The sequence below is a fragment of the Micropterus salmoides genome, unplaced genomic scaffold (assembly GCF_014851395.1).
Source record: "Micropterus salmoides isolate LMB-PRFRI ecotype aquatic unplaced genomic scaffold, ASM1485139v1 Ms_hic_scaffold_12, whole genome shotgun sequence".
NCBI lineage: Eukaryota > Metazoa > Chordata > Actinopteri > Centrarchiformes > Centrarchidae > Micropterus > Micropterus salmoides.
In genome coordinates, this window is record NW_024040263.1 from 21,681,674 (window position 1) to 21,705,673 (window position 24,000).

The window sequence follows — 24,000 nt, forward strand, 5'->3', positions numbered from 1 at the left end:
GCCTCAAGGCGAAGGCCAAGCGGAGGCTGAGAAAAAACTCCTCCAGGGACTCTGGGAGGGGGACTCTCTCAGCGATAATGGGGATGTGGTTAAGGGGACCTCTGCGGCACCCACCAGCCCCAAGAGCAAGCTGCTGGACAGAAAGTCCCGATTGGGCAAGGGCAGAGGTCTGCCAAAGAAAGGTGAGAAGACTTGACATTTTAATAAAGTAATAAGTCAGTCCATTTTTTTTAATTTATTATTTTTTTTATAAATGTGACTGTGAAATTGTTATCATGAGATCAATTTCTCAGATTTTCAAAGGATAACTATTTGCTGGTCATTAACGCAGGCAACTTAAAGAACCACTGGTATTTCAGTGCCCAGTGCTACAAGGGAAGACCTTAATAACTGCATCGTCTCCTGGGGCGGGGGTCCATTCAGGAGTCGTAAACCAATTGGCACGTACATAAATGGCTAGGTTTTAAAGCACCCTTTTCATTTCTTGCCATCTACTCAGCAAAGCTTTTCTGGAAATTACCATTATAAGCTCATTAATAATCCTGGCAACATTTGCGTATAGTGTACTAGTGTTATTGTATCAATTGCATGGTCTGTGATGTGAGTATGTCACCTTTTGAACTGAGACAGTCATCTGTAATTTTAAGGGAAGTTCAGTGTAAAGTTACTTTCATAAGGTTTATGGAGCATATGTTTGACCTGTTGTCTGTTTTGTGTTGCTGAAATGAGATGATCTTGGGTGTCAGGACACAGTGATAGCTAAATTTTCTTATTGTGTGTGACCCTACTGATTATGCATTAGGCATTCAGCTTAACAGGTTGCATAATGGCTTACTGTCCTTTTCCAGTTTTTATATATAAACCCAAAGAAGCCAGCCTTCTTGCACCTATCTGTATTTTACAAGTATCGCTGACATCACAAACATAAGTAGAAAAGAATTTAGTGTGTCAAGTGGCAACATCTTCTGATAGCCCAGCTGCCTCTCACTGCAGGTCCTCATTCAGTGATGTAAGCATGAGATGCCTACTTATAAGTCACAGCAGTCTGTAGTTACTCTTCACATGGGCGGTGGAACTGGAACAAGTGTAGTTTCTCTTGGCACACAGTCTGTCTGTTTTTCTGGTTACACAACAACTGCCACACCAGTGGAGCCCGTTATTTGAGCTAACCTGCATTAAAAGTTCATGCATTGCAGTTTTGAAAGAAAATGCTGTGGATGTGCAGAATTGTATGCGAGAGCAAACCAGTGTATACAGTGTTTCAACGCTGAACTGTCACAAACAATGTGGGCTATGCTAAATATAGTGGCATGTCATATGCCACATACTGGGTGGGGCTAACAGAGGTTTCAAAGCATGTCACACAAGCTGCTTTGTGTTGGGCTTCTTAAACTCTCTGCAGTCTGTTAGTGCTGACCTCAGACCTAGCAGATGTTTGTTTGTGTAACACATGCAAAGTCACCTCCCCAAGCAGAGGGTTTATACAGCAGGGCTGGGAATTGGTGCAGATTACATACACATGTAATGATCCATTTAACATTAGTAATATTTATTACACTATAACTATAGCATTACATATTTGGACCACTGGACAAGACCATTCTGAAGTCTAGCCCATGTTACCGACTACAGCCGAGAGATGTGCTGTGTGAGATAAGGAAGTCAGGGAGAGAATGGCTGTGGGTTTTTGGTGCAGAGATACAGGAAATGGAGCATCACCATTTCATCTATTGTGTGGTTGTAAGTAAAACACCGAGCACCAGCCTGCAGACTGAATGTAAAGTTAAAGGCCTACTAGGTTACCTTCTGTCATAATGCCTTTCACTTTGCTTGACTGCTATTTACCTACACTTAAAAAACGAATCAGTGAGACTTTAATGAAATTACCATGTATTTTAAAAACAATCTGGATTTCTCAGATGAAATTGGAGGATGGTTCAGCATGATTGTAGTGGACAGGAATATATGGTCTAATATACAACTTCAAATGGGAGCAAATATAAACACCACACCGGTAGTTAATGCTCCTCTTTTCAGCCTAGCATGCAGTCTGCAATTAATTCATCTGAAAGGATCTGTATGCAGAGTAGCCTCACTACAGAAACTAAACGTATCCGATATGATGTATGCCATATAACTAAAGAGAAAGCGTTCTTTGGTTGCTTTAATACAGAGCGATGTACACACTCACAGCACTGCAGTTGTATCTAGTAACTACCACTCTGAGCTCTCGCAACAGTAAACGCTCTGTAATGGCATTTAACTGCCCATAAAATTACTTAAACTTATTTCTGTGTTTGATACACAACTTTTAGTACAACGTGTTACTGTAGTAATATCTCGACCCACCAACTAGCAAGCACAAGGTAAGAAGCACAGTGTGACCTCTCACCTGAAGTGCCGCTGTGGTGACGTCACCAGTTGACTCGACCCGATCACTATCTCACTGCCTGGACTAAAGAACAAAGGATGAATATTTGGGCTGCAACGATTAGTCAACGTAATCGACGACATTGATTTTAAATATTTGGCGACGTGTCGTTACAAAGACGCCGCTTAAGGGAGAGATTGCAATCTTCTTATTAGGAACATTTCTGGGTGTTCATTTCTAATTGTAATTCACTACATGGAATGCTAGGGGCAGTATCACTTCCACTGTGCTATGACTGCTTGACTGTAAGACTACTCACGAAGAAGCTTTCACGTGTGAAGTGGAAAGCAACAGAGAAGGGGGCTAACAGCTGAACAGTTTATTATTTCATCACTACATTTACTCATTTAGCTGACGCTTTTATCCAAAGCGACTTACAATTGCTATACATGTCAGAGGTCGCATGCCTCTGAAGCAAGTGTCTTGCTCAGGGACACAGTGGTGGATGGGTCAAAGTGGGAATTGAACCCGAGTCTCTCTATGTGTCTTATCCATTGCGCCATCACCACCCCACATAAATATACTTTTGGGCGGTTTTGAGGGGAGAAATCAACTGTGTAGAACCTGAATATTGGCAGTTTTGCGAAAGTTAATGGCGAATCAGAAATGTTCTTAAACGTTTTCGGGTTGAGAAGCTCCACAAGCGCCCGTAAGGTTAGCAGCCGGCCAGCCAGTCATGCCGACAGAGCCCTCTGGTCCCAGTTACATAGACCACTGCAGCAGCACCAACAGAGCAGCAGAGACAGAGAAAAGGCCACAACTGTAAGATAGTTTCAATGTTCGTACCGCTGTTATTCTGTCTTTAAAATCTGAGAAATGGTTTAAAGTAAATCAAAAAACATCTGGCTCGTGATGTAGCCTACAGAACATTCTCCACTTATAAAACTTATAAGCACTTTGTAAAAATAAACTATAGAAGTAGCATGAAAGGGGGCTGTTGCTTTATTTTTCTAAATAGACATTACATAGTTAGTGCACAGTTGTGGTTATAGTACTTGCTTTTAATGTGCTTTTATTTTCTATAGTTCCAAACCAAAAATCTTTGTTAAAAGTTAAAAGTTTTAAGCAGTGTGTGAACAATACCATAGCTTTCGGGGAGCTCTTTTCTTTTTTGTTCCGGGGGGTAATCTTACTGCTGAATCATTAATAGCTGTAAGCATGTAGGCCTGGGGCTGACTGTGAAAGTATCAGGCATGTTTGTCTTATACTACTACTACTACTACTACTACTAATTATAATTATAGGTAGCTGCTACAATTACGCTTCACACAACAGCTGCGGCTGTGTTTTCGACCTGACCTTTCTTTTCTCCGTGAAAGGGAAGAATTTAGAAAGTTGCGTGACGCTGTGGGGAAACCCCAGCTACAGCAGTGCATGGATCACGCGTAATATTCATCCAGCCAGAGGGAACGATCACGAACCGTTCACAGCGCGTCGTTCTTACTAGCGACACAACCCGTACCGGAGAGGGAGTGGGGCGGTGGAGTGTGCAGGGCCAGGGACAGCTGCTGCTGACGGTCGGTGATCATTCCCTCTGGCTGGATGAAGTCTGATGCTCCTGATTTTACGCATGGATCCATGATGATAGAGAAATATAGAAATGAATGGCAATAAAGCATGCTGTCAATATTTTAGAGACCCCCCAAAATATCACAGATCATACTTTTAGGGGAGCCGATGTCTTATTAAGAGGAGCTAAGCTCCCCCGCAGTTCGCACCCTGGTTTAAAGTTAAACCCCGCAATAAATCAGATTATGAGCTTATTGTTTTGGGTGATAAAGCCTGGCTGTTATCTTGGAGCAGCCTCTCCATAGTTCTTTGCATTCTTGGTTTTGAGGTCTCAGGGATGATGCTGACAAAGAGAATGCTCTTTTAGTTGGGTTAGCAAACACGTTAAGGGCAATAGTAAATCAGTGACTTATAGGAGTAGCCTATACTGTCTTGTCGTCTTCCCTGTTTTCCCCCCAGGGTTGATACTGGTGTTCATTCTGAATAGTAAACCTTATTCACTTAATGGTAACGTTTAGCTAGTTAGGCTGTGTGTTGGAGATCAGTAATTCACTTGAAAGATATTGCGTAGTTAAATGGTTTAATTTGGGTTAGGGGGTGACAAAAATAATCGTAAATAATAAACAACACTGGCCTTGCTTTTTTAGTATATTTCTTTAACATGAGCGATGTTGTTTTTTTGTCTGCAGGTGGGGCTGGAGGGAAAGGTGTGTGGGGCCGGTCCGGTGAAGTTTATGAACAGGAGGAGGTAGATGAGAAAGACCCCAACTATGACGAAGCTCAGGTACTGACTGTGGTGTTGGTATTGTAGATGTTCATTATACATGAAGTGTTTAGAATAGCATGATCACTTTAGTGCAATCCAACTCACAGCCCTGCATTAAACTGTTCTTATGTTAAGCTTATAATGTGTATTTTTTTTCTTGAGATTTTGTATTTATATGGTCATTTGTGGTGGTGTAGTTTGTGACATTGCTGTACTAGATTGCACCATATTGTAAATTTTTATTCTCATTGTTATTTTGTACGCTGGATAAAAAACAAAATGCCAAATATATATACTAATACCAAAAACTGTAGAAGTGAGTCATTTACTGTAAATGTGTTTTGACAGGAAAACTGTGTGTATGAGACTGTGGTTCCCCCTCTGGATGAGGGGAATTTTGAGAAGACGGTAACTCCCATAGTGCAAGAGTACTTTGAACATGGAGACACTAATGAAGTAGCGGTAAGTGTGCAGGAAACGCACTCCGCAACAGAAGCTGAAATCTACCTAGAATTCTATCCTTTGCAAAGTGCTATAAAGATAACAAGACTTGAACCCAACCATAAAGCTTGTACCAAGTTAACGTCTCTCTCCACGTGCAGGAGCTGCTCGCGGGACTGAACCTGGGACCCATGCGGAGCGAGGTGCCCTCGCTGGCTGTGTCGCTGGCCCTGGAGGCCAAATCCAGCCACCGGGAGCTCACCTCCAGGCTGCTGGCTGACCTGTGTGGGCCTGTTCTGTCCCGTGGCGACATGGAAAACTCCTTCGACAAACTTCTCCGAGAGCTACCTGATCTGGCCCTGGATACACCAGGGGCCCCGCAGGTGAGTCTTCTGAGATACGTGTGTGTACACCTGTAGCTCAAGTAGTCATTGGATGTCATAGTGCTGTATGTAAATCTTAAAATTACCTTAAAATTGTAGTGAAATCAGGATGAGTATTCACTTAAAAATCCAAAGTATGATTGTTAGAGGTCAGTTGCTCTGGTAGACAAATTTCCATATTTAATTCAAACAGCAAGGCCCCTTGAGCTACATTAAATCCATGTCATATTTCTTTCTTCTTATTTATATTTTAGGGTATTTTAATGTTGAGACTCATCAGCCTCGTGTATGCTTCTGTTTGAGGTGGTATGTTTTACATAGTCTGTGGTTGAGCACAGGGGATGTGAGTGTGAGTGTGAGTGAGAGAGAGAGCTAGTGTGTGTATTTGAGCTCTTTCCTTTTCACCCTGCACAGACATGAGATCTCTGGCCTTTGTCTGTCTGCACTCGCAAAATGCAAACTCAGCTAAGGACGCTCAAAGGGTTATTGGTTGTCCTGCCCCCAAACCCCCTCCTTTCACCCTCTCTTTTCTCAGTTTCTCACACACACACACACTCACACTCACACTCACACTCACACTCTCTCTCTCTTTCTCCTCATGTGGCTGCCAGTCTAGTCAGAGCCACGGGTCAGATGAGACAGAGCTGCCTCTGAAACAGGAACAATGATCATTGATGAGCGCAGGCTTTGTGGAGGCCAGAAGAGCAAAGTCAGCAGCTCTTTCGTTTCCTTAAATCATGTGCGCACACTACTGTAAACAAACACACATGTACAAGTGTCTCTGAGGCTGCTGTCAGTCACATGTCAGTGTTTTTGTGGGGCCTAAATATGTTTTTTTTTGTTTTGTTTTTTAATATAAAAAATCCAAATGAATTCCCAGATTTAAAAAAAATTAAAATAGTGAGCCATACAAATGACAGCGTCCTTTCTAAACAATCAAATCATCATTCTTCACTGCATTCTTGAAATGTCCTTGCAGGGGAAAAAAGCAATGTTTTGAATGTCAGTCATTTGTAAACACGAGGCCTTTTACGGCTGGTTACAAACTACATCTGTCACCTTTTTGACTTCCTTACATTAAACAAGGGAGGACTGCTTTATAATGCATACACAGAAAAACAGGTCTAAGAATCAAGTTATCATGTATGTATTTTAATTTTTGTTTACACTTGTGTTTATTTTCCAGTTGGTGGGCCAATTCATTGCACGTGCTGTTAGTGACCAAATATTGTCCAGGAGCTACATCGAGGGCTACAAAGGCAGAGTTGACTGTGAATACGCAAGGTATGTGATTTTTAGTTTCCTGTTTTATGCTGTTATGTAAATCTTCAGAGATTATGTCAGGGCTTTAAGTTTTGCAAGTGAGATTATAGTGACCGCTAAATATGAAACGAGTGTTCAGCCATAAAATCATACAGAAGTAGGGCTGCAGCAATTAGTCGATGTAATTATAAAAAGCTGTCGACGCGTCATTACAGAGATAGCGATCTTCTTATTAAAATCATTTCTGGTTGTTATTTTCTAACTGCCATGTCCTACATGGAATGCTAGGGGCAGTATCGCTTCCACTGTCTGCCATGACTGCTTGACTGTAAGACTACGAAGAAAAAACATGCACTCGAAGCGGAAAGCAATTGAGAAAGAGGCTAAAAGCAGAACGGTTTATTGATTTTAGGTTTAAGTTTTGAGCCAAGAAATCAACTGTGTAGAACTTGAATATTGGCAGTTTTACGAAACTTGATGGCGAATCGAAACTGTGCTCCAACGTTTTTGGGGTTGCGAAGCTCCACAAGTGCCTGCGAGGTTAGCCGTGCCAGTCACGCCTACAGAGTCCCAGTTACATAGACCACTGCAGCAGCTGCAACAACAGAGCAGCAGAGCCAGAGAAAAGGCCACATCTGCAAGATAGTTTCAATGTTCGTACCGCTGTTATTCTGTCTTTACAATCTGAGAAATGGTTTAAAGTACAAGACACATCTGGCTCGTGATGTACAGAACATTCTCCACTTGTAGGCACTTTATAAAAACAAACTACAGAAGTAGTATGAAAGGGGACTGTTGCGTTATTATTGTAAATAGACATTAGATTATTAGTGCACAGTTGTGATTATAGTACTTACTTTTAATTTGCTTTTATATTCTATAGTTCCAAAGCAAAAATCTTTGTTTAAGTTAAGAGTTTTAAGCTAAAACCTACTTGGCAATAAATCAGATTATGAGCTTATTGTTTTGGGTGATAAAGCCTGGCTGTTATCTTGGAGCAGCCTCTCCATAGTTCTTTGCCTTCTTGGTTTTGAGGTCTCAGGGATGATGCTGGCTAAGACAATGCTCTTTTAGTTGGGTTAGCAAACACGTTAAGGACAATAGTAAATCAGTGACTTATAGGAGTAGCCTATACTGTCTTGTCTTCTTCTCTGGTTTCCCCCCAGGGTTGATACTGGTGTTCATTCTGAATAGTAAACCTTATTCACTTAATGGTAACGTTAGCAAGTTAGTCTGTGTGTTTGAGATCAGTAATTCACTTGAAAGATATTAATTAGTTAAATGGTTTAATTAGGGTTAGGGGGTCACAAACATGTTGAGACTAGCGACTGATCGAATAAATAATTAACAGATTAGTTGACTACAAAATAATCATTAGTTGCAGCCCTATACAGAAGTCCTATCATTAATTTGGCAAACGGAGTGGTCAGGAAGGTGAGAGAGGGAGAGGAGAATCTGAACTTTCTGAAGTTTGTGTTCATGCATGTAAACAAGAGTAGAAATGTATTAAAGATGATTAACAAAGGTTATTCAAGCGACCCTTGGTAAAAGGGTTCTCTGTCTTGGGGAGAAGAGCCCGTAATGAATGTAGGGATGAAAGTTAGTGTTGCAATATGACTACTTTGTCCCACAAACCTTGGCTATTTTTTGATTTTCCAGGGCAGCACTAGACCGGGCGACGGTGCTGCTGAAGATGAGTATGGGTGGCCTACGCATTGAAAACCAATGGGGGACAGGCGGGGGCCAGAGACCTGTCAAGCAGCTCATCAAAGAGGTAAATTACACAAAGCAGACTTCAGAAGACACCGGCAGTACACCTATTCTTTGTGAGCAATAGTCTGTTAGTCTTTGTTGTGGTTCATTTTACCTTTTCTGACCAAAATTCAGTAGAAGCATTTTCTTCAATTGTTACAATTTTCTGTCAGACCAGGAAAACCTGAATGTTACTATATAAACATGTTTTTACTGTGTTGATATACAGACGGATGACAATGGAATAACCTAATTTAATGAGTGGAGAAACTAAGTGAAAACAATTACTGCTAAGTGAGACTTGTCTACTCCAACTCATCCTCCGCACTCCATCATAGATAAATGAATTGAAGCTTTCTGTGATGCTGGTTTTGCACAATTATACTTGTGTATTTAAATGACTGTATATTGTTTTAGTTTTATTCTGTTTTCCAATTTCATTGTGCAGCAGTGTAGTAGACAAATAAATGATCCTTGATTTCTGTATCTCTGTAACTCCTTGTAGCTGGAAAAAAAAATGCCGCATATAAAAAATTGTCATTTACTATTCTCTGTCCTGTCAGATGAACCTGCTGCTGAAAGAGTACATCCTGTCTGGAGACTGCAAGGAGGCTGAGAGATGCCTGAAGGATCTGGAGGTTCCCCATTTCCACCACGAGTTTGTCTATGAGGTAAACCTTTTTTCTTCCACTTGAAGCAGAACAGCCCAGGCTTTCCTTTAAATCATCACAAAAGCAGGTCTATCAGAAGCCGAACGGTGGAAAAAACTCCTCAAACTGAGAAAGAAATATTAATTGATCTTTACTGAACGGTATTGTGCCAGCAGATGATAATCATCTAATTACAAACATTTTGTCTTGATTTAAAGTCTGTATATTTTTATTTGTACCTCCTATTGAGGAGTGTAAAGACCTCTTAGTTGTAACTAAAATAACTGGATCTTATGTACTGCAATAAGTGCTTCTAGTAGACTGTAGCAAAGGTTTTGAGTATTAATAGAAGGCTGAAAGTGTCTGATGTTTCCCTCAGGCGATAGTGATGGTGTTGGAGTCCAAAGGACAGAAAACATTCAAAATGGTTCTGCAGCTACTGAAGTCGCTCTCTGTGTCCTCAGTCAGCACTGTGGACCAAATGAGAAGGGTATGGGGCCACCTGGTGTTTCAGTTATGCACTGCACACATAGTTTCAATAGGGCACCAGCTTATTTGCTTGCAAGCCTTATAAAATATGCTGTTTTTATATACAGTGTGTCTTTTTCCCCCCCCTTTATAGGGCTATGAAAGAGTTTATTTGGACATTGCTGAAATCAACATTGATGTCCCGCGTGCATACTTCATCCTGGAGCAGTTTGTTGATAAGAGCTTCACTATGGGAATCATCGATGTAAAGTTAAGAGATCTTTGTCCCTGTCGGTAAGGGCACGCTACTGGTTTTCTTACACACACACCTTACACTCATGTCTGAAGGGAAATGTGTTATTACGGTTTGTTAATTTGTTCTGTCTTTTGTCAGGGGCCGGAAGAGATTTGTCAGCGAGGGAGATGGTGGTGTTGTCAAACTTGAAAGCTACTGAGGAGCCCTTTTTATGTGCCAGATTTCCTGAAGAGGATAAAGCTACTTTTTTACTTGCATATTTTTCAAAATAGTTGGGTACCCCCCCCCCCCCCCCCCAAAAAAAAAACAAGTCAAAAGAATGTACATTTCTGAAATGAGGTGGGGTTAAAAAAGCAAACACATTTGACTGCACTTATGATTGAAACTGAAGTTGATAATTTTCTTCAATATAAATATTTGCATAAGGTAATCCTTAAAGTGCCACACCTCTGTTTCTGCCATTCCATGTTGTACAGTATTTTCCTTGATTTTACTGCCAGTCCTTTTTGTGTTTTCTAGAAAGCAGTGTTTGTACAGAGATGACTGGTTTGTGTCAGCTTTATAAAGGGGTATAAAAAATAAAATAAAGGGGAGCATGTTGGTTAAATGCAATATTGCCTCCCTAACTAGCTGCTGTTTCTATGCTGTGTTTGATCTTTTTTGTTTGTTTGTTTGTTTGTTTTTTTACCCTTTAAATTACACAAAGATGTCATTATTGAAGGTATCAAGACTTGAGTACAGTGCAAAAACAAATACCAGTCGTGTAACTTCAAAACTGGTGTTTAGAGTGTTTATTTTTATATCTGGGGAATACTGGTGTGTGAGATGTACCATGTATTGCACCTTGTTTGTTCATTAAATCACTTAAATAATCCAAGACTGTTTGTGTGCGTATGTGTGTTTTAACACACAATACTACCTACATGTTAAACTCTTTGACCTGACATGAATTTCTCAGCCCTAAATTCACTCATAAAGGAAGCTGTTAACTGCCATTTTCTTGCGTATTAATGAAAAATTACAGATGCAATATTACAAGTACGTCTGAAGAAGTACACAGATCTTAGTAGCCAACCACACTGGAAGAGCAGGCAATAGGTGTAATCCTTACAAATAACATGTAGTAGGTAATTCATCAATGACTAGATAACAGCAAGACTTTTGCATCAGGTGACTCTCTCCTCCAGCTTCCTTATCTGCTCTATGAAGCTAAACATCTTTAACTTCTTGACATTGCACTTAACTGTTCACACAATTACTTATTCTACCAGAGCTTGAAAACACAGTTTGTGCCATCCATCTGAAAGGATTTTCTGCCAGTTTTGACTATTCCTGCTGCTGACTCCTCATTGGACGCCTATTGCAACTGCTCCTTCATTGCCAGTTCCTGCTGTTTGACGGCCTCCTGAGCCTCCATCTGCATCTTCTCCAGTTTCTCTAGGGTGACTGATTTGAGTGGGAGCAGCTTTGGCTTGCACAGAACCATGGTAGGGACATCTTCCATGGAAAGTTGCCCTGTGGATGAAGAGGGGAAAAATCTCTCAACTCCAACATATAGTCACACATTTCATCAGCTAATGAAAATACACAAAAGCCTCTAGCACATGAGCAGTGAGAAATATTCTAACTTTTAAATAAAATACTGCAACTGTGAGTGCATTGCCAATATTTCTGAATTCTGTCAGTCTAGTAGCCTGCAACCTCCAGGATTTTAAAGGGGGAGGGGCAATGTTAATTTGACAGGCTCCTTATATCTGTAGGCTCTGAGGTGACTTATTGAATTGCTAGCCAATGTTTCATTTGTGTTGCACTGATGATATCTTGTTTTTTTCCCCCCTCTCATGCATGAATAATCTGGACATTTTACACATGTGGTGCTCTGCTCCTAAGCAGTTTGCCCAGCTATAGTACAGACCCAAATGACAGTTATAACTGTTTGTACAGCAACAATGTCAATAGTGTTGACCTGTAAAATAGACTGTAAAGAGGGAGCACACAGCACAGAGCACCCTTTGACTCATTTTGCAAGCTTTTGCAAATTTCTACAACAGTTCACATGTTGTATTGAGCTCCACAAACAGTCTTTTGTTTGTAACTACTGCTGTCCAAATAGCTGCTGTGGTACAAACCTTGTTTAGGCAGAACTTCTCTGAATATTGACTTCACTTCTGGCATTGTGTCTTCTGAGTGCTTGCTGAAAGGCAAACATATTAGTTTATTACATTTAACATATTTTATCTGACAGATTCGTGAAACCAACGTAACACGGGTAGTTCTGTGAATCTAAGCAGCTCTGTTCAAAAAAGAGAAACTAAGATTTATTTATTTTTGATTGATAGCTGCTAATGTTGCTAGATATTTGTCACTTGATAATGAATGAATGACCTGACTCATGACTGTAATAAGACAGTAATCAGGTGAGAGAGGTTGCATTCAGGCCAGGGTTGTGGCACAAGTTTAGTTTGACCTTTAGCATACTGTGATAATGTTGTAGGTTCAGTAACACAGAAGGGAAATTTTATATTAGTTTTGTAGCCGGGCAACATAAGGTAGTTACAGATCGGTATATCTCAGTTACAGTAACATTAATACAGTTGAACTCATACACAGATGACATCAAACAAACAAATAATATATAAAATAATCATACAAACAAAAATAATTAGCAACAGTGGTAACGTTATAACATTAACGTTTTTTGCAAAATGTAGGTAGCTGGTGCAATATGTTGAATTTTCACGTTTCTATGGGATTGATTTAGCGTTAATGTTATTTAGTTAATGTCCGAATATATTTCCATTAACATTAAAGCAAAATAACTGACTGGGTTGTTGGGCTAATATTAAGATTGGGAGGAGAAATCGGAACCCGTAACGTTATCTTAAAATAGCTAGTTAGCTCGCTAGCTTTAGCGCGTAACTAAACGACACAGACCCAGCTAAAGTAATGGCAGCTTTCTTTTTGCGAACTACCTGTGAAATACTGGTTACTGGTGTTGATAATACAATGCAGTATATTTCCGTTGTGTGAACATGTTAAATTAAAACCACTGTTTACAAAATAGTTAATCCCACCTTTAGCGCCAGTACGAGATTACAGTGGTTGTCAAGACAACACTTCCGGCAGAATCATGTGACCTTCTTCTTCTTCGCGTTATTTCTCAGCCATAGTGATTTACTGACATCAACATGCAGCGCTTGCCCTCCCTCATTTTCCACCACTGAGGTGCTCAGTGGCCAGCAGATCAGACTGTGGTTGTACTGGGGAGCTTCCAACTGTGAATGTGATCAGGGTCTTCCTGCAAAAGATAGGCTTCCTCTTAATAAAACTCCCCTTAATAAATAAAGGTTAAAAAGAAAATGTTGCAGGTGTTATAAGTGGAAGGTTGTTAAGTTTTAATTAAGAGTTTTGCATAATTGTTGTAGTAATATGGTTTTGACCTGAATATGATACAACAAAAATGTGTTATTGTACTGTACATCATTCAGTGGTAGAAAGTAAGTACAGTTACTCAAGTACTGTCCTTACACTTTCATCACTTTATGCTACTTTAAACTAATACTCCATTTCATTTAAGAGGATATTTTTGTACTGTTGACTCCTGTACATTTATTTGACAGCTAAATTAATAGTTACATTAAAGAATAACATATGTAAACAATACATATGATTAATTGTTTTAGATGCAATCCCCAACACCATAATAACTAGTTAACATTTCCTTCAGATCCACTGGCTGTGGAATGAAAATGCTCCTTATATGTTAAAGCATTAATAAAAATAATCCACCTATATGATATATAATAATATTAACCTCTAAAAGGGACCATTCTGCACAATTTGTACTTTTACGTTTGATACTTGAAGTATATTTTGCTCCCAAGGCGATTGCACTTTTACTTAAATCCCGCTCCACTCAAAAAGATGCCTTCCTTACTTTTTTGAGCTTCACTGTGCAGAATGACCTACAGAGACATTACAAGGCTGGAAGGTTCAAGGAAGGTTTCACTATTTTCATCTTAAAATCTGACATTAAGGTGTAAAGGTACAAGCATGATTTTGTGAAATCACAGCAAGTTTGAAAGCCAATTGTGGTGAAATATTAAATTTACCGAAGTGTGATGAGGAAACTTGATCTGCCCAGCTCACATACAGAAACTCGACTTTTCAGTGAAGTGGGAGACATCTTGTGTCCAAGGTTAGCATTTGCATACTTACATTTTCTGGATTTTTCAACGAGGTTAGGGTAGATGTAAGACGTTTAAACAAGGTAATTGAAGTTTCATGGGGGAAATCACAGCAAACACAAATTAAGCAGAGAAGACAATTCTTATATGCCTCACTTTTATTTGTAATGTATTATTATTATTATTAATATTATTATTATTATTATTATTATTATTATATTTAACTGAAACAAAACAAGCTATACATGTAAATAAAGCCAATGTTTATCCAGGAATATTTGATTGTGTTTCAAAGTCTCGTGATAACAGTGGTTAGGCGTGCGTATGACGCAGTTTGGTGGCAACGGAGGGAGGGGAGCAGAGCAGCAGTGTAGGAATAGAGGAGGAAGCAGCGAGGATGGCGGAGTCACACCTCTGAAGGTAAAACAGTTATATTATCACATTAACAGTGGACGTTTCACCCCACACAACACAGTTACGCATCACTCCACATATAAAACACTCGTCAGTCTCTTGTTGTGGCGTGTATAGCGTTAACATGTCATTTTGCGGTGGTGAGTACGAACGCACTCTTTTGTTCAGCTTCGGAATGGCCGCTGTTTTTCAGTGTTTTCCTTTTTTCCTCTCGACTAATATTCAATACGGGGACGGCGCTTGGATGCTGTGTTACAGTTAGTCCGCACCTTGTGTGCCTTCAGTGGCCGCTCTGCTGGGATATCCGCTGCCCTCCCCCCGGCTGTTCTCTCTGGGTGTCTGCTGCACGACTGCGCTCAGCTGGCTGCTGCAGAGGTTTCCCCTCGGTCGGACTCACGGAGGAATGGGTCGGTCCGACAGCCGCTCTGCTCGGGCCTACACACACACACACACACACACACACACAGTTAACGTTACCTCTGCTTCACATAAAGCTAGCAGCTGAATGTGAGTATATGTCAGGAGAAACGTCGACACCATTCGCGCCGTCTAATACACGCACCAGCAGACCCTCATTTTATTATTTAATCTGTGATGTTACTATTCCTCCTTTCACTCAAGAGGATCGCTCGCTAAAACAGTGCTAGCTGGTGGGCTAACTTGCTCGCTAGCTGATGATAGCAAGTTAGCAGCAGCCTGGCATAACTGACGTTTGCTATAGACGTTTAGCTTAGCTGCTTTTATTTCCTGCCTTGTTGTCAGACGTTTTGTAGGCTTTTCCAGTGTATTTTTTTCTCCTTTTTGAAGATCTGTCGCTAGAGATGTGTATTGTAGCTGTGTTGTAAGGCTGGCTTTAGCTAACATTAGGGATTTTCAGCCTCCGTGAGTTGGCTAACGACAATTAGTTAGCTTGTTGATGTTAGGTTAACAGTCCAAATGTAACGCATTTTTACTGTCCGCGCCAAGGGATGACTGTCACACCAACGATCACACAGAGGCACACACCCTGGTATGATATCCCTAGGTGTTAATATTATGTAAATTCATCAACGTTAATCCCGAACGGCGACTTGACTTCCCGACCTGGTACCGTTTTGTCGGTAATCTGTTTTAAAGGATTTGTCATTGGAACACGTAACGTTAGCCATCTAGCTAGCCGTGTCCTATGGAATAGCTGATAGCTGCCACCTCACCCCTGTTTTGCTCCCACCTCCCCATTACATATAACGTTAACTACTCAAACTGTCAGGCTATTTATTGGACTTGGGTGGTAGCATAACGTTACTGTCAACACAGGAGAAGGGTTTTTAGATATTTCCTGACTCCGTAGTGCGTTTTGCCATATCGTAGCACTTCAGTTTGCTTTACACGCGTGATTTATTGTATGCTCTGATTAGCTGACATTGATGCATTTCTTTATTTGATCAAAGTGCATAAACAAGAACTGTTGACAGTTTTGCTAAGGCCTAAATGCACTGGCATTATCAGATGGGCCCAAGATATCCTTAATGGAAACTTCATTAGTCTATATGAGGGTTGCAAGTGCCATGAAGTCCAAGTGTGTTTATGGTGGTATTGGGTTAGTGTTGATGGAAATGCATTAGCTTTTCAACGAAGCTGTAGTTGAACCTCACTTCATCTACTTAATGAGTAGTCCTAACTTCATGGAAGTCACAAAGTGCTTGCAAGTTTTTTCACAGATGGATCACTTTCCTGCTGAATTTACATCCAGTGATTTTGGCAAACTAGCCACCACCTGTATAGGCCAGTGTAAAGGCTGTAACAACAGATACAGAGCATCCATTAATATTGCAGTTTTCTGATCACAACACATTTAATTGTATGGCCACCAAGTGATTCTGTCGTTTTGTATACTGCTAAGGGTTGTAGCTGTTTTTCACTATTTTCTCATCTTCTTTTCCATCTTTTGAAGTCAGAGTTTTAGTCATCTGAATGCTGTGCTGTTTTGCAGAAACCTCTGCATACATTTGAAAGATGCAACTAAGAGTATGTCTGCTTTGGTTTGGTCAATATTTTTGTTTCATGACATTCATTACATGAATGACAGTATTGATATGATCAGTTGGATGTTAAACTTTTATTCTTGTCCCATTCAGTTTTTACACTGATAACGTTTACATGCAGTTTGTTATAAACAGAATGATGTACCAGGGCAGGGACATAGTGAGTACAAGTTACAACCATAAAAGGAAGTTGCTTGCACAGTTTAGTTTAGATGGCCCCAGCAATTGGTCTGGCCTGGCTGTTCTCATTATATGTTAATCATTATTTTGCACACAGGTATGCCCACCAGTATTAGATGTTCACCCCTTTGTTTATGACAGGCTGAAAGAGCAGTGGATACCTTTCTTTTTATTTATTTATTTATTTATTTACAGAACACACTGTCAAGCATTCTGTCATGCAAGTGGTGCTGCTATTGACCCAACATTTCTTTTACCCAAAAGGTCATATGACCTGTTGTTGTGGGGGCTTCGTGCTTTGAAGGCCGCTTCTAAAGATTACTCTCAGCAGTCCTAACCTTTTCACTTAGCTCTGATCCTGAGCCAAACCAGTCTCTCTTTTTGCCACGGCTTAGCTTGTAGTGCAGGAAAGCTTTACACAGCCACAGAGGTACAGCAGTTACAGAGACTAAACAGAGACAGGCCGCCAGAGACATTCTGGCTCAGTTTGTTATGTAAAAATCCAAAGGGTTGTCTGTAATGTCTGGATGTCTTTGAGACGTAAATATTCAAGTGATTGTTGCATTACAGACTTCATAGGGGATGTCTAAATAGCTGAATGCATGTTTAGGTGGGGCTGTAGGCTTACAGTAATGTCAATACCCATGGGGCGATGTTTGTTTAGTAGGAGTAAGTTTGTGTGAGGTATTGCTTAGTACTTTCAGCAGATTTCCGTGGTATGACACAACACACTCAATAATACCACATTTCAAATGGTACTGACAACCCACCAAACCTGTTGAAGTGTCTCATGTATAAGGTAGTTTTTAGTATTATGCATAATATCTATGGATAGAGGATTGTCAGTGTGGAGTTGGACAAGCCCTCTAGTAGGCCGTTTTTCTTTTCGGCATGAAAAAGTTTTCAACTGACAGCAGTTCTTTAAAGGGTGTGGTTCACCTGCAAAATGTGAAATTGCTTGCTGCGGCAGGTTGTCAGTCTGAAGAATTTCAAACTGCTGATTGGAGTTGATTTCACTCACTAATCGTAAAAAATGTGTGCTATGTGAAGTTTTGAATGCTGCCCGCCTGAGCAAACACCGGATCGGAAATTACTTGGCTTAACGTAGCCAGTACTGTTCATCAAACAATGTTTAGATTCCGATTCTGATCCTGTGGACGAGCTTGTTAAGTCCCTTGTTATGATGATGGTAGATGGTCATGCTCATTGTCACTAGGTCACATTATTCATATAATATTTCTGGCAGTGTCAAATCTATGCATTATAGATGCCACCTAAATAACAAAGACACAGGTGAATGTGTCCAAGACGATATGCATTCGATCTAGCAAAAAATAAATCAAATATTAACTAATCACCATCAAGTGCCCAAAACAAGGAGGAGGCTGGCACACTGTAAAAATATTTGTGCGGTTAACTGTTTACTACAAACACATTAAATGACATCATTGTCACAAAAAATGTCATCAATCTGAAGTTCGCGAATTTAAAGAAATCACAAATTACTTCCATTTGCTTAGTTGGTCAGATTTGTCCGAGTATGATGGCATTGGAGACCAAAATCAAAACATCTAGTTTATATAGGATTCAGTATTTTCATACATTTCATTTTATTTTTCTTGTTTATTTAAGGGAATCAGTATGGATGGCTTATTCCTTTACTATCAAATTCCTCATCACTTTCAGTGGAAGTGGAAGAATATTCTGATCTGTGTTTGCCACTAGAAGTCTTATGTTTACTGTAAATTGTGGTGAGCAGTGTAGGAAACACAACATATTTTGGATGCATGAGGACAGGACATCCAGATGAAAATTAGTTTCGTTCCTTGTGTTCTTTTCGGCTCATCAGATCATTTTATTTCTTTCTGTAATTTGTGTCTAATACTATAGAAACAAGTGACAAATACAAAGACCAGAAACTTTTTCAGTAAGGCCACTCAACTGTTAAAATTCAGAATGATTACAATGTTTGGAAAGTATCAAATGAAATTGTAAATGTGAACAAAACTAATTCTTCTTTTCTCCAACAGCAACACTTCAATGGATTAAAAACCTTGATGACCTTTGCAGCCTGAAAGAACTTATATCCAAAGGTCCTGGGATTGTATGCAGTTCAGACACTTGAGCATGTGGCCCGTGGGTGCCACAATCCAGCTACTTCAAAGGATTTTTTCTCCCATGGCATTTTAACAAATTATCAAAAGTATCCAAAAAAACCTTTGGATCACAAGTCCTTTATTTCAAGGACAATCATAAATGTGTCCTGCACAGGGATGTTTTCTTTAAAAGCCTCCTTGGTTGTCTGTGTCCCTTTTTTCCCGAATAAGTAACCCGACAAGAGACTCCCATGAGCAACTCCGGAGGAGGAGACACGTTTACGTCAACATGAGTAGTACTTTAGGCAAAGAAAAAGATTCGAAAGAAAAGGACCCCAAATGTGGTCCAGCGGGGAAAGAAAGGGAAAAGGAGGCCAAGGCTCTAGCCAGCTTAGTCAAAGATGGTGGCAAAGAAACGAAGACCAAAGGGAAAGATGCCAAAGAAGGAAAGAAGGACACCAGCAGCTCAACACCAGGTGTTGCCTTCTCTGTTGACAATACAATAAAGCGGCCAAACCCGGCACCAGGTACACGCAAGAAGTCCAGCAATGCCGAGGTGATCAAAGAGCTCAACAAGTGCCGAGAGGAAAACTCAATGAGACTGGACTTATCTAAACGGTCCATTCACATGCTGCCCACCTCGATTAAGGAGTTGACGCAGCTGGCTGAACTCTACTTATACAGCAACAAGCTGCAGAGTCTGCCGGCGGAGGTAGGTTGCCTATCAGGCCTGGTCACTTTGGCCCTGAGCGAGAACTCCCTGACTAGTTTGCCTGACTCCCTGGACTCCCTTAAGAAGCTTCGAATGCTTGACCTCCGGCACAACAAGCTGAGAGAGATACCTGCTGTTGTCTACCGGCTGACGTCTCTGACCACGCTGTACCTGCGGTTCAACCGTATCACAACAGTGGAGAAGGAAATCCGAAACCTATCCAAGCTCACTATGCTCAGCATTCGTGAGAACAAGATTAAACAGCTGCCTGCAGAGATAGGTGAGCAAATCCTTTGTATAAAGACAGGACCCTTTCCTCAAATTTAGACAGGGCAAGAAGCCAACCTTTTTGCCTAGTGGCCACAGTAAATCATAAATTTGTAGAAAGTAGTAGTAGTTTCTATTGGGGTTATAGCATTTAGCTAAGGTTAAATTTCCTTTCAGAGAGCAGGTCATCTTGTGTGCGTATTAGGGCTGAAACGATTCATCGATTTAAATTTTCACCCCATTGATTTAAAAAAAAATCAATTAATAAATACTTAGTATAATCCATATAACTATACAGCCCAGTGTTTCGCACAGACATTTATTATTGTCGCACATTGCGCTTACGCTATGAACATGACGTGATTATAATGGATCTGTTTGCAAAGTGGAGGAAGAGAGAGAACATGGCGAGGGACAAAGCAGAAAGTGTCCAAAGTATGGGATTATTTCAAGCTAAAGAAAACAACAAACCTGTAATGTTACCATACGTCCACCGTAAAACGAAAATCATGTCGCCTTGGCAACAGCACGACGGCACCTGAACAAAAAGCAGCCGAATATAAATTATGATATAAAAAACTGCGCAGCGCATCAACATAGCGCTGTGCTCAATTAGACTGGAGCGTGTGGCTTCCTCCAGCAAGAGGGAACATTCACCGACCGTCCGAAATGCACCCGGCCATTCTGCGATCTCATGTTCCTGGCCCTGTACGCCCCAGCGACCCATTCCCTCTCCAGTACCTACACTGGGTTGTGTAGTAGGCCTACTACCAGCCCGCTGTGAACGGTTCGTGATTGTTCCCTCTGGCTGGAGGAATTTTACGCATAGGCTAATCCATGCACAACAGCTGGGGCCCTGACGGAGCACCACGCAATTTTCTGAATTCCTCCACTAAGAAAGGTCAGGTCGAAACAGTTTTAGAGAGACTGCTGCAGCTGTTGCATGAAGCTGCTTCCACCAATTATAAAAAAAGTTAATTAAGATAAAACGATAATGGGGCCGGGGCCGGGTGTTTTGTTTTAGAAATCCAGTGCACCCCTTTCCTTTACAGCTGAGGCCCTCGTCCCTCCCTAAGAGGTGTGTTCAGTGTTGCTTTACCTGATCGGTTCTTGTAAAATATCCACTGTGTCTGCGTCTTCTAACGTCATAGCGATTTATAGTTTTCTCACTGCTGGTTTCTGTCACTGCATCTCCCGTCACCTGCTCTGCTCTCGTCCGTGTACACACACACACACACACACACACGACCCATCCGTCACCCAAAGCTGTCAACTTGGGGGAAACTGTGCTGCTGTCGTCCTCTTGCACACTAGATGCTGCTTAAAGTTAATAATGTTGGATTATTGTTTTTATTTTATGGGCTATTTGGGATTTTTGAGTAATGCATATATTGTACCCTAGTTTTTAAAAGAAAGTATGACATTTCAATAGTTATTGTTTCCTAAGGCAAAGGTAATCCTGTTAAATAATTATGATTTCAATATTGACCAAAATAATTAGCAGCCCTACATGAACATTTATTTAATTCATGAAATTATAGAACATTTGTTGTGTGAAACTGCACCTCTGCCTTCTTTCTGTACAGGCTAATGCTTCATTCAATACATTGTTTTATTTTTAACTTGGAAAAAACTTTTGAAATTATTTTTAAATTTGGTGAAGAGCGCATTAAGACTTGTTTAGGACTCGAAAACTCAATGATTAAGACTTGGACTTGACTTGGACTTGTTGGTCCTTGACTTGAGACTCATGATCGGTCTGGTACTCGACTGGGACTTGAGTGCTAAGACTATAGACTTGACTCGGTGACTATAGACTTGACTAGACGATGACTTGGTCCCACCTCTGGTAACTTTAGCATTTAACTGAAATCATGATTGATTGTTGAGTTGAAGGCTAGCCAAAGTAAGCCGCAGTACTCGGATGAAAATGTGCACACGTGTGTTCGTTTTTCTCCTTTTTGGGCCGTGGGTTGTAACCTCACAGTCATGAGTTAACTGGGTGTTGGGAAGCTGCACCTTTTTACTCACCTCCAGTTCTTTCTGTAACTCAGACAATCCCTGCTACCTGCATGTAGCAGGTAATCCATCCTTTCACCCATAGTCTTTGTCTTTATAACTGTCATGTTTATAATAACAAACAGCTGTTTGTGTACAGGATTGCTCATAACTTGACAAACGTTTGGAGACCAGCGTTGGGTGACACAGCTGCTGTCAGCTCCTGTAGTGTGTGTGTGACCCCCTGTCAACGATCAGTCACATAGTGTGAACGCCACACCGCCGCCGCCAAGCAAAAGTACTTCTTATACGAAGCATCGATGAATCGTTAAAATAATCTATAGAAGCTTCGAATACTAAAATCATCGTTAGCTGCAGCCCTAGTGCGCATAATGTATCTTGTGCACTGTCTTAATTTTACTGTAAAATAGAGATCTGGCTATAAAACTTGGTAAATTGTCCTGGGCTTTGCACCAATGCCCTTCTGATTCTTTAAGGAGGGAATGAGATAAATGAGTGGGTGTCTTCAGTGTTTGGGTTACTTAATGCACTTTCATCTTGAATTAGCTAAATATCAGAATTGTGTGTGCATCTTTCTGCAGGGGAGCTATGCAACCTCATAACTCTGGATGTTGCCCATAACCAGCTGGAACACCTACCGAAGGAGATTGGGAATTGCACACAGATAACCAACCTTGACTTGCAGCACAATGAGCTCCTGGACCTCCCAGAGACTATAGGTAATTTAAGCATTAGGACTCAAAAGCAAAGTTTATTATGTCTTTGTTAATATTCAATATATGCTTTTTGTTTTATTTTACCAGTTGGCGATTTCATACATTTTGTAAAGGTGCAAAAACAAGTTTAATTTAGATGTGTTTTTCTTTTGTTGTTTTAGGCAATCTGGCTAGCATAAATCGCTTAGGTCTGAGATACAACCGATTGTCAGCCATCCCCAGGTCACTAGCCAGATGTCGAGAACTGGAGGAGCTAAACCTTGAAAACAACAACATTTCAGTGTTGCCAGAGGTAAGTCAAACCACATACAGGCAGCCTTTTGAAATATAATTGCTAAATAATAACAAATAATGGACCTTAATCAGAATCAGCTTTATTGCCAAGTATTTTTACACATTCAAGGAATATGCTTTGGTGACTTGAAGCAATAAGACCGTATAAAATTGACTGGATAATTTCAGTTACGGTAACAGTAAATTCATAATTTAGCTTCAAGCCCTCTGTATCTATTAGTGTTGTAGTACTCGAGACCAGTCTTAAGACCACTTTTGAAGGTCTCGTCTCGGACTCGACCACATTTGTACTCAGTCTTGTCTCTGTCTCAGACGTTGAGACGTTTTATTTCAACATCCTGACTTTGATTGGATGTAAAACGTATTGCTTTAAATGCAACCAATAACCCTAATTAAAAATGTGTTGTTACTGTTAATGACTGTCCCCCCCTACCCGTGATGGTAAGCATGGAAGAGGAGTGTTGCAAAAAAAACGCTTACGTTGATTTCAGTGTTTGTATGTGGGTGTTTTAGGGAAACTGGATCTTTCAGATCAGTTTGAGAAGTACCTATGATCTCGTTCCACATTTTATTGTGTCATGTAATATGGGGAACTGGTCTTGGTCTGACTCTGTCTCGCCCTCCTCGGTCTTCGTCTTAACTTGGTCTCGGTTTGGGCGGTTTTGACTACAACACTAGTAGCTATGCTCTAAAATGAATACATGTCATTCATTCATTAATACTGTGGTTGACCAGGGCCTACTGTCGAGTTTGGTCAACCTGACCAGTCTAACACTGGCGAGGAACTGCTTCCAGTCGTATCCTGTGGGTGGACCATCCCAGTTCTCCACCATCTACTCCCTCAACATGGAGCACAACCGCATCAACAAGATCCCCTTTGGTATCTTCTCCAGGGCCAAAGTTTTAAGCAAGCTTAACATGAAGGTATGTATGCATGTTTTCTGTGTGAGATAAACTGTAAGAAAAATTCTAACCAATGTGGAAATGATCATATCTACCATCTTAATTTAGTCTCGTTCATTAATAGGCCTGTTTAACAGACATTTTGACTTGTCACAATAGGAAAAGCACAGGTGTTACTAAAAACAGAAGCAATGACAATGTTCTATTCAAGTGTCCTAACAAACCGTGACTGTGATGCCGAATGCACAATACTAGGAACCTGAAGCTGA

The 24,000-nt window shown here is 40.6% G+C and overlaps 2 protein-coding genes across 2 annotated transcripts; both read left to right on the forward strand.

The window, feature by feature from the left end:
* Nucleotides 1-31: 31 nt before the first annotated feature.
* On the forward strand, nucleotides 32-10,796 carry LOC119899407 (programmed cell death protein 4-like; the record flags this gene model as incomplete). The annotated part of the gene is given in 10 exon segments (XM_038713952.1): nucleotides 32-182; nucleotides 4,630-4,724; nucleotides 5,055-5,168; nucleotides 5,309-5,530; nucleotides 6,717-6,814; nucleotides 8,453-8,567; nucleotides 9,109-9,216; nucleotides 9,575-9,685; nucleotides 9,818-9,957; nucleotides 10,058-10,796. Coding segments are annotated over 10 exon segments (1,215 nt in total), but the record flags the coding sequence as incomplete, so codon positions are not given.
* A 3,652-nt stretch (nucleotides 10,797-14,448) lies between these two features.
* On the forward strand, nucleotides 14,449-23,797 carry LOC119899408 (leucine-rich repeat protein SHOC-2-like). Its single transcript, XM_038713953.1, has 5 exons — nucleotides 14,449-14,526; nucleotides 18,755-19,812; nucleotides 22,400-22,537; nucleotides 22,696-22,826; nucleotides 23,564-23,797. Exons 2-5 carry the CDS (start codon nucleotides 19,110-19,112, stop codon nucleotides 23,780-23,782), a joined length of 1,191 nt encoding a protein of 396 aa, XP_038569881.1. The 5' UTR covers nucleotides 14,449-14,526; nucleotides 18,755-19,109; the 3' UTR covers nucleotides 23,783-23,797.
* The last annotated feature ends 203 nt before the right edge of the window (nucleotides 23,798-24,000 follow it).

Bases quoted from the DNA above. Each gene is read 5' to 3' on its own strand.
- LOC119899408 (XM_038713953.1), top strand. From the start codon at position 19,110: ATGAGTAGTACTTTAGGCAAAGAAAAAGATTCGAAAGAAAAGGACCCC. The intron at 19,813-22,399 runs GTGAGCAAATCC...ATCTTTCTGCAG, and splicing joins ACAGCTGCCTGCAGAGATAG to GGGAGCTATGCAACCTCATA. The intron at 22,538-22,695 runs GTAATTTAAGCA...TTGTTGTTTTAG, and splicing joins GGACCTCCCAGAGACTATAG to GCAATCTGGCTAGCATAAAT.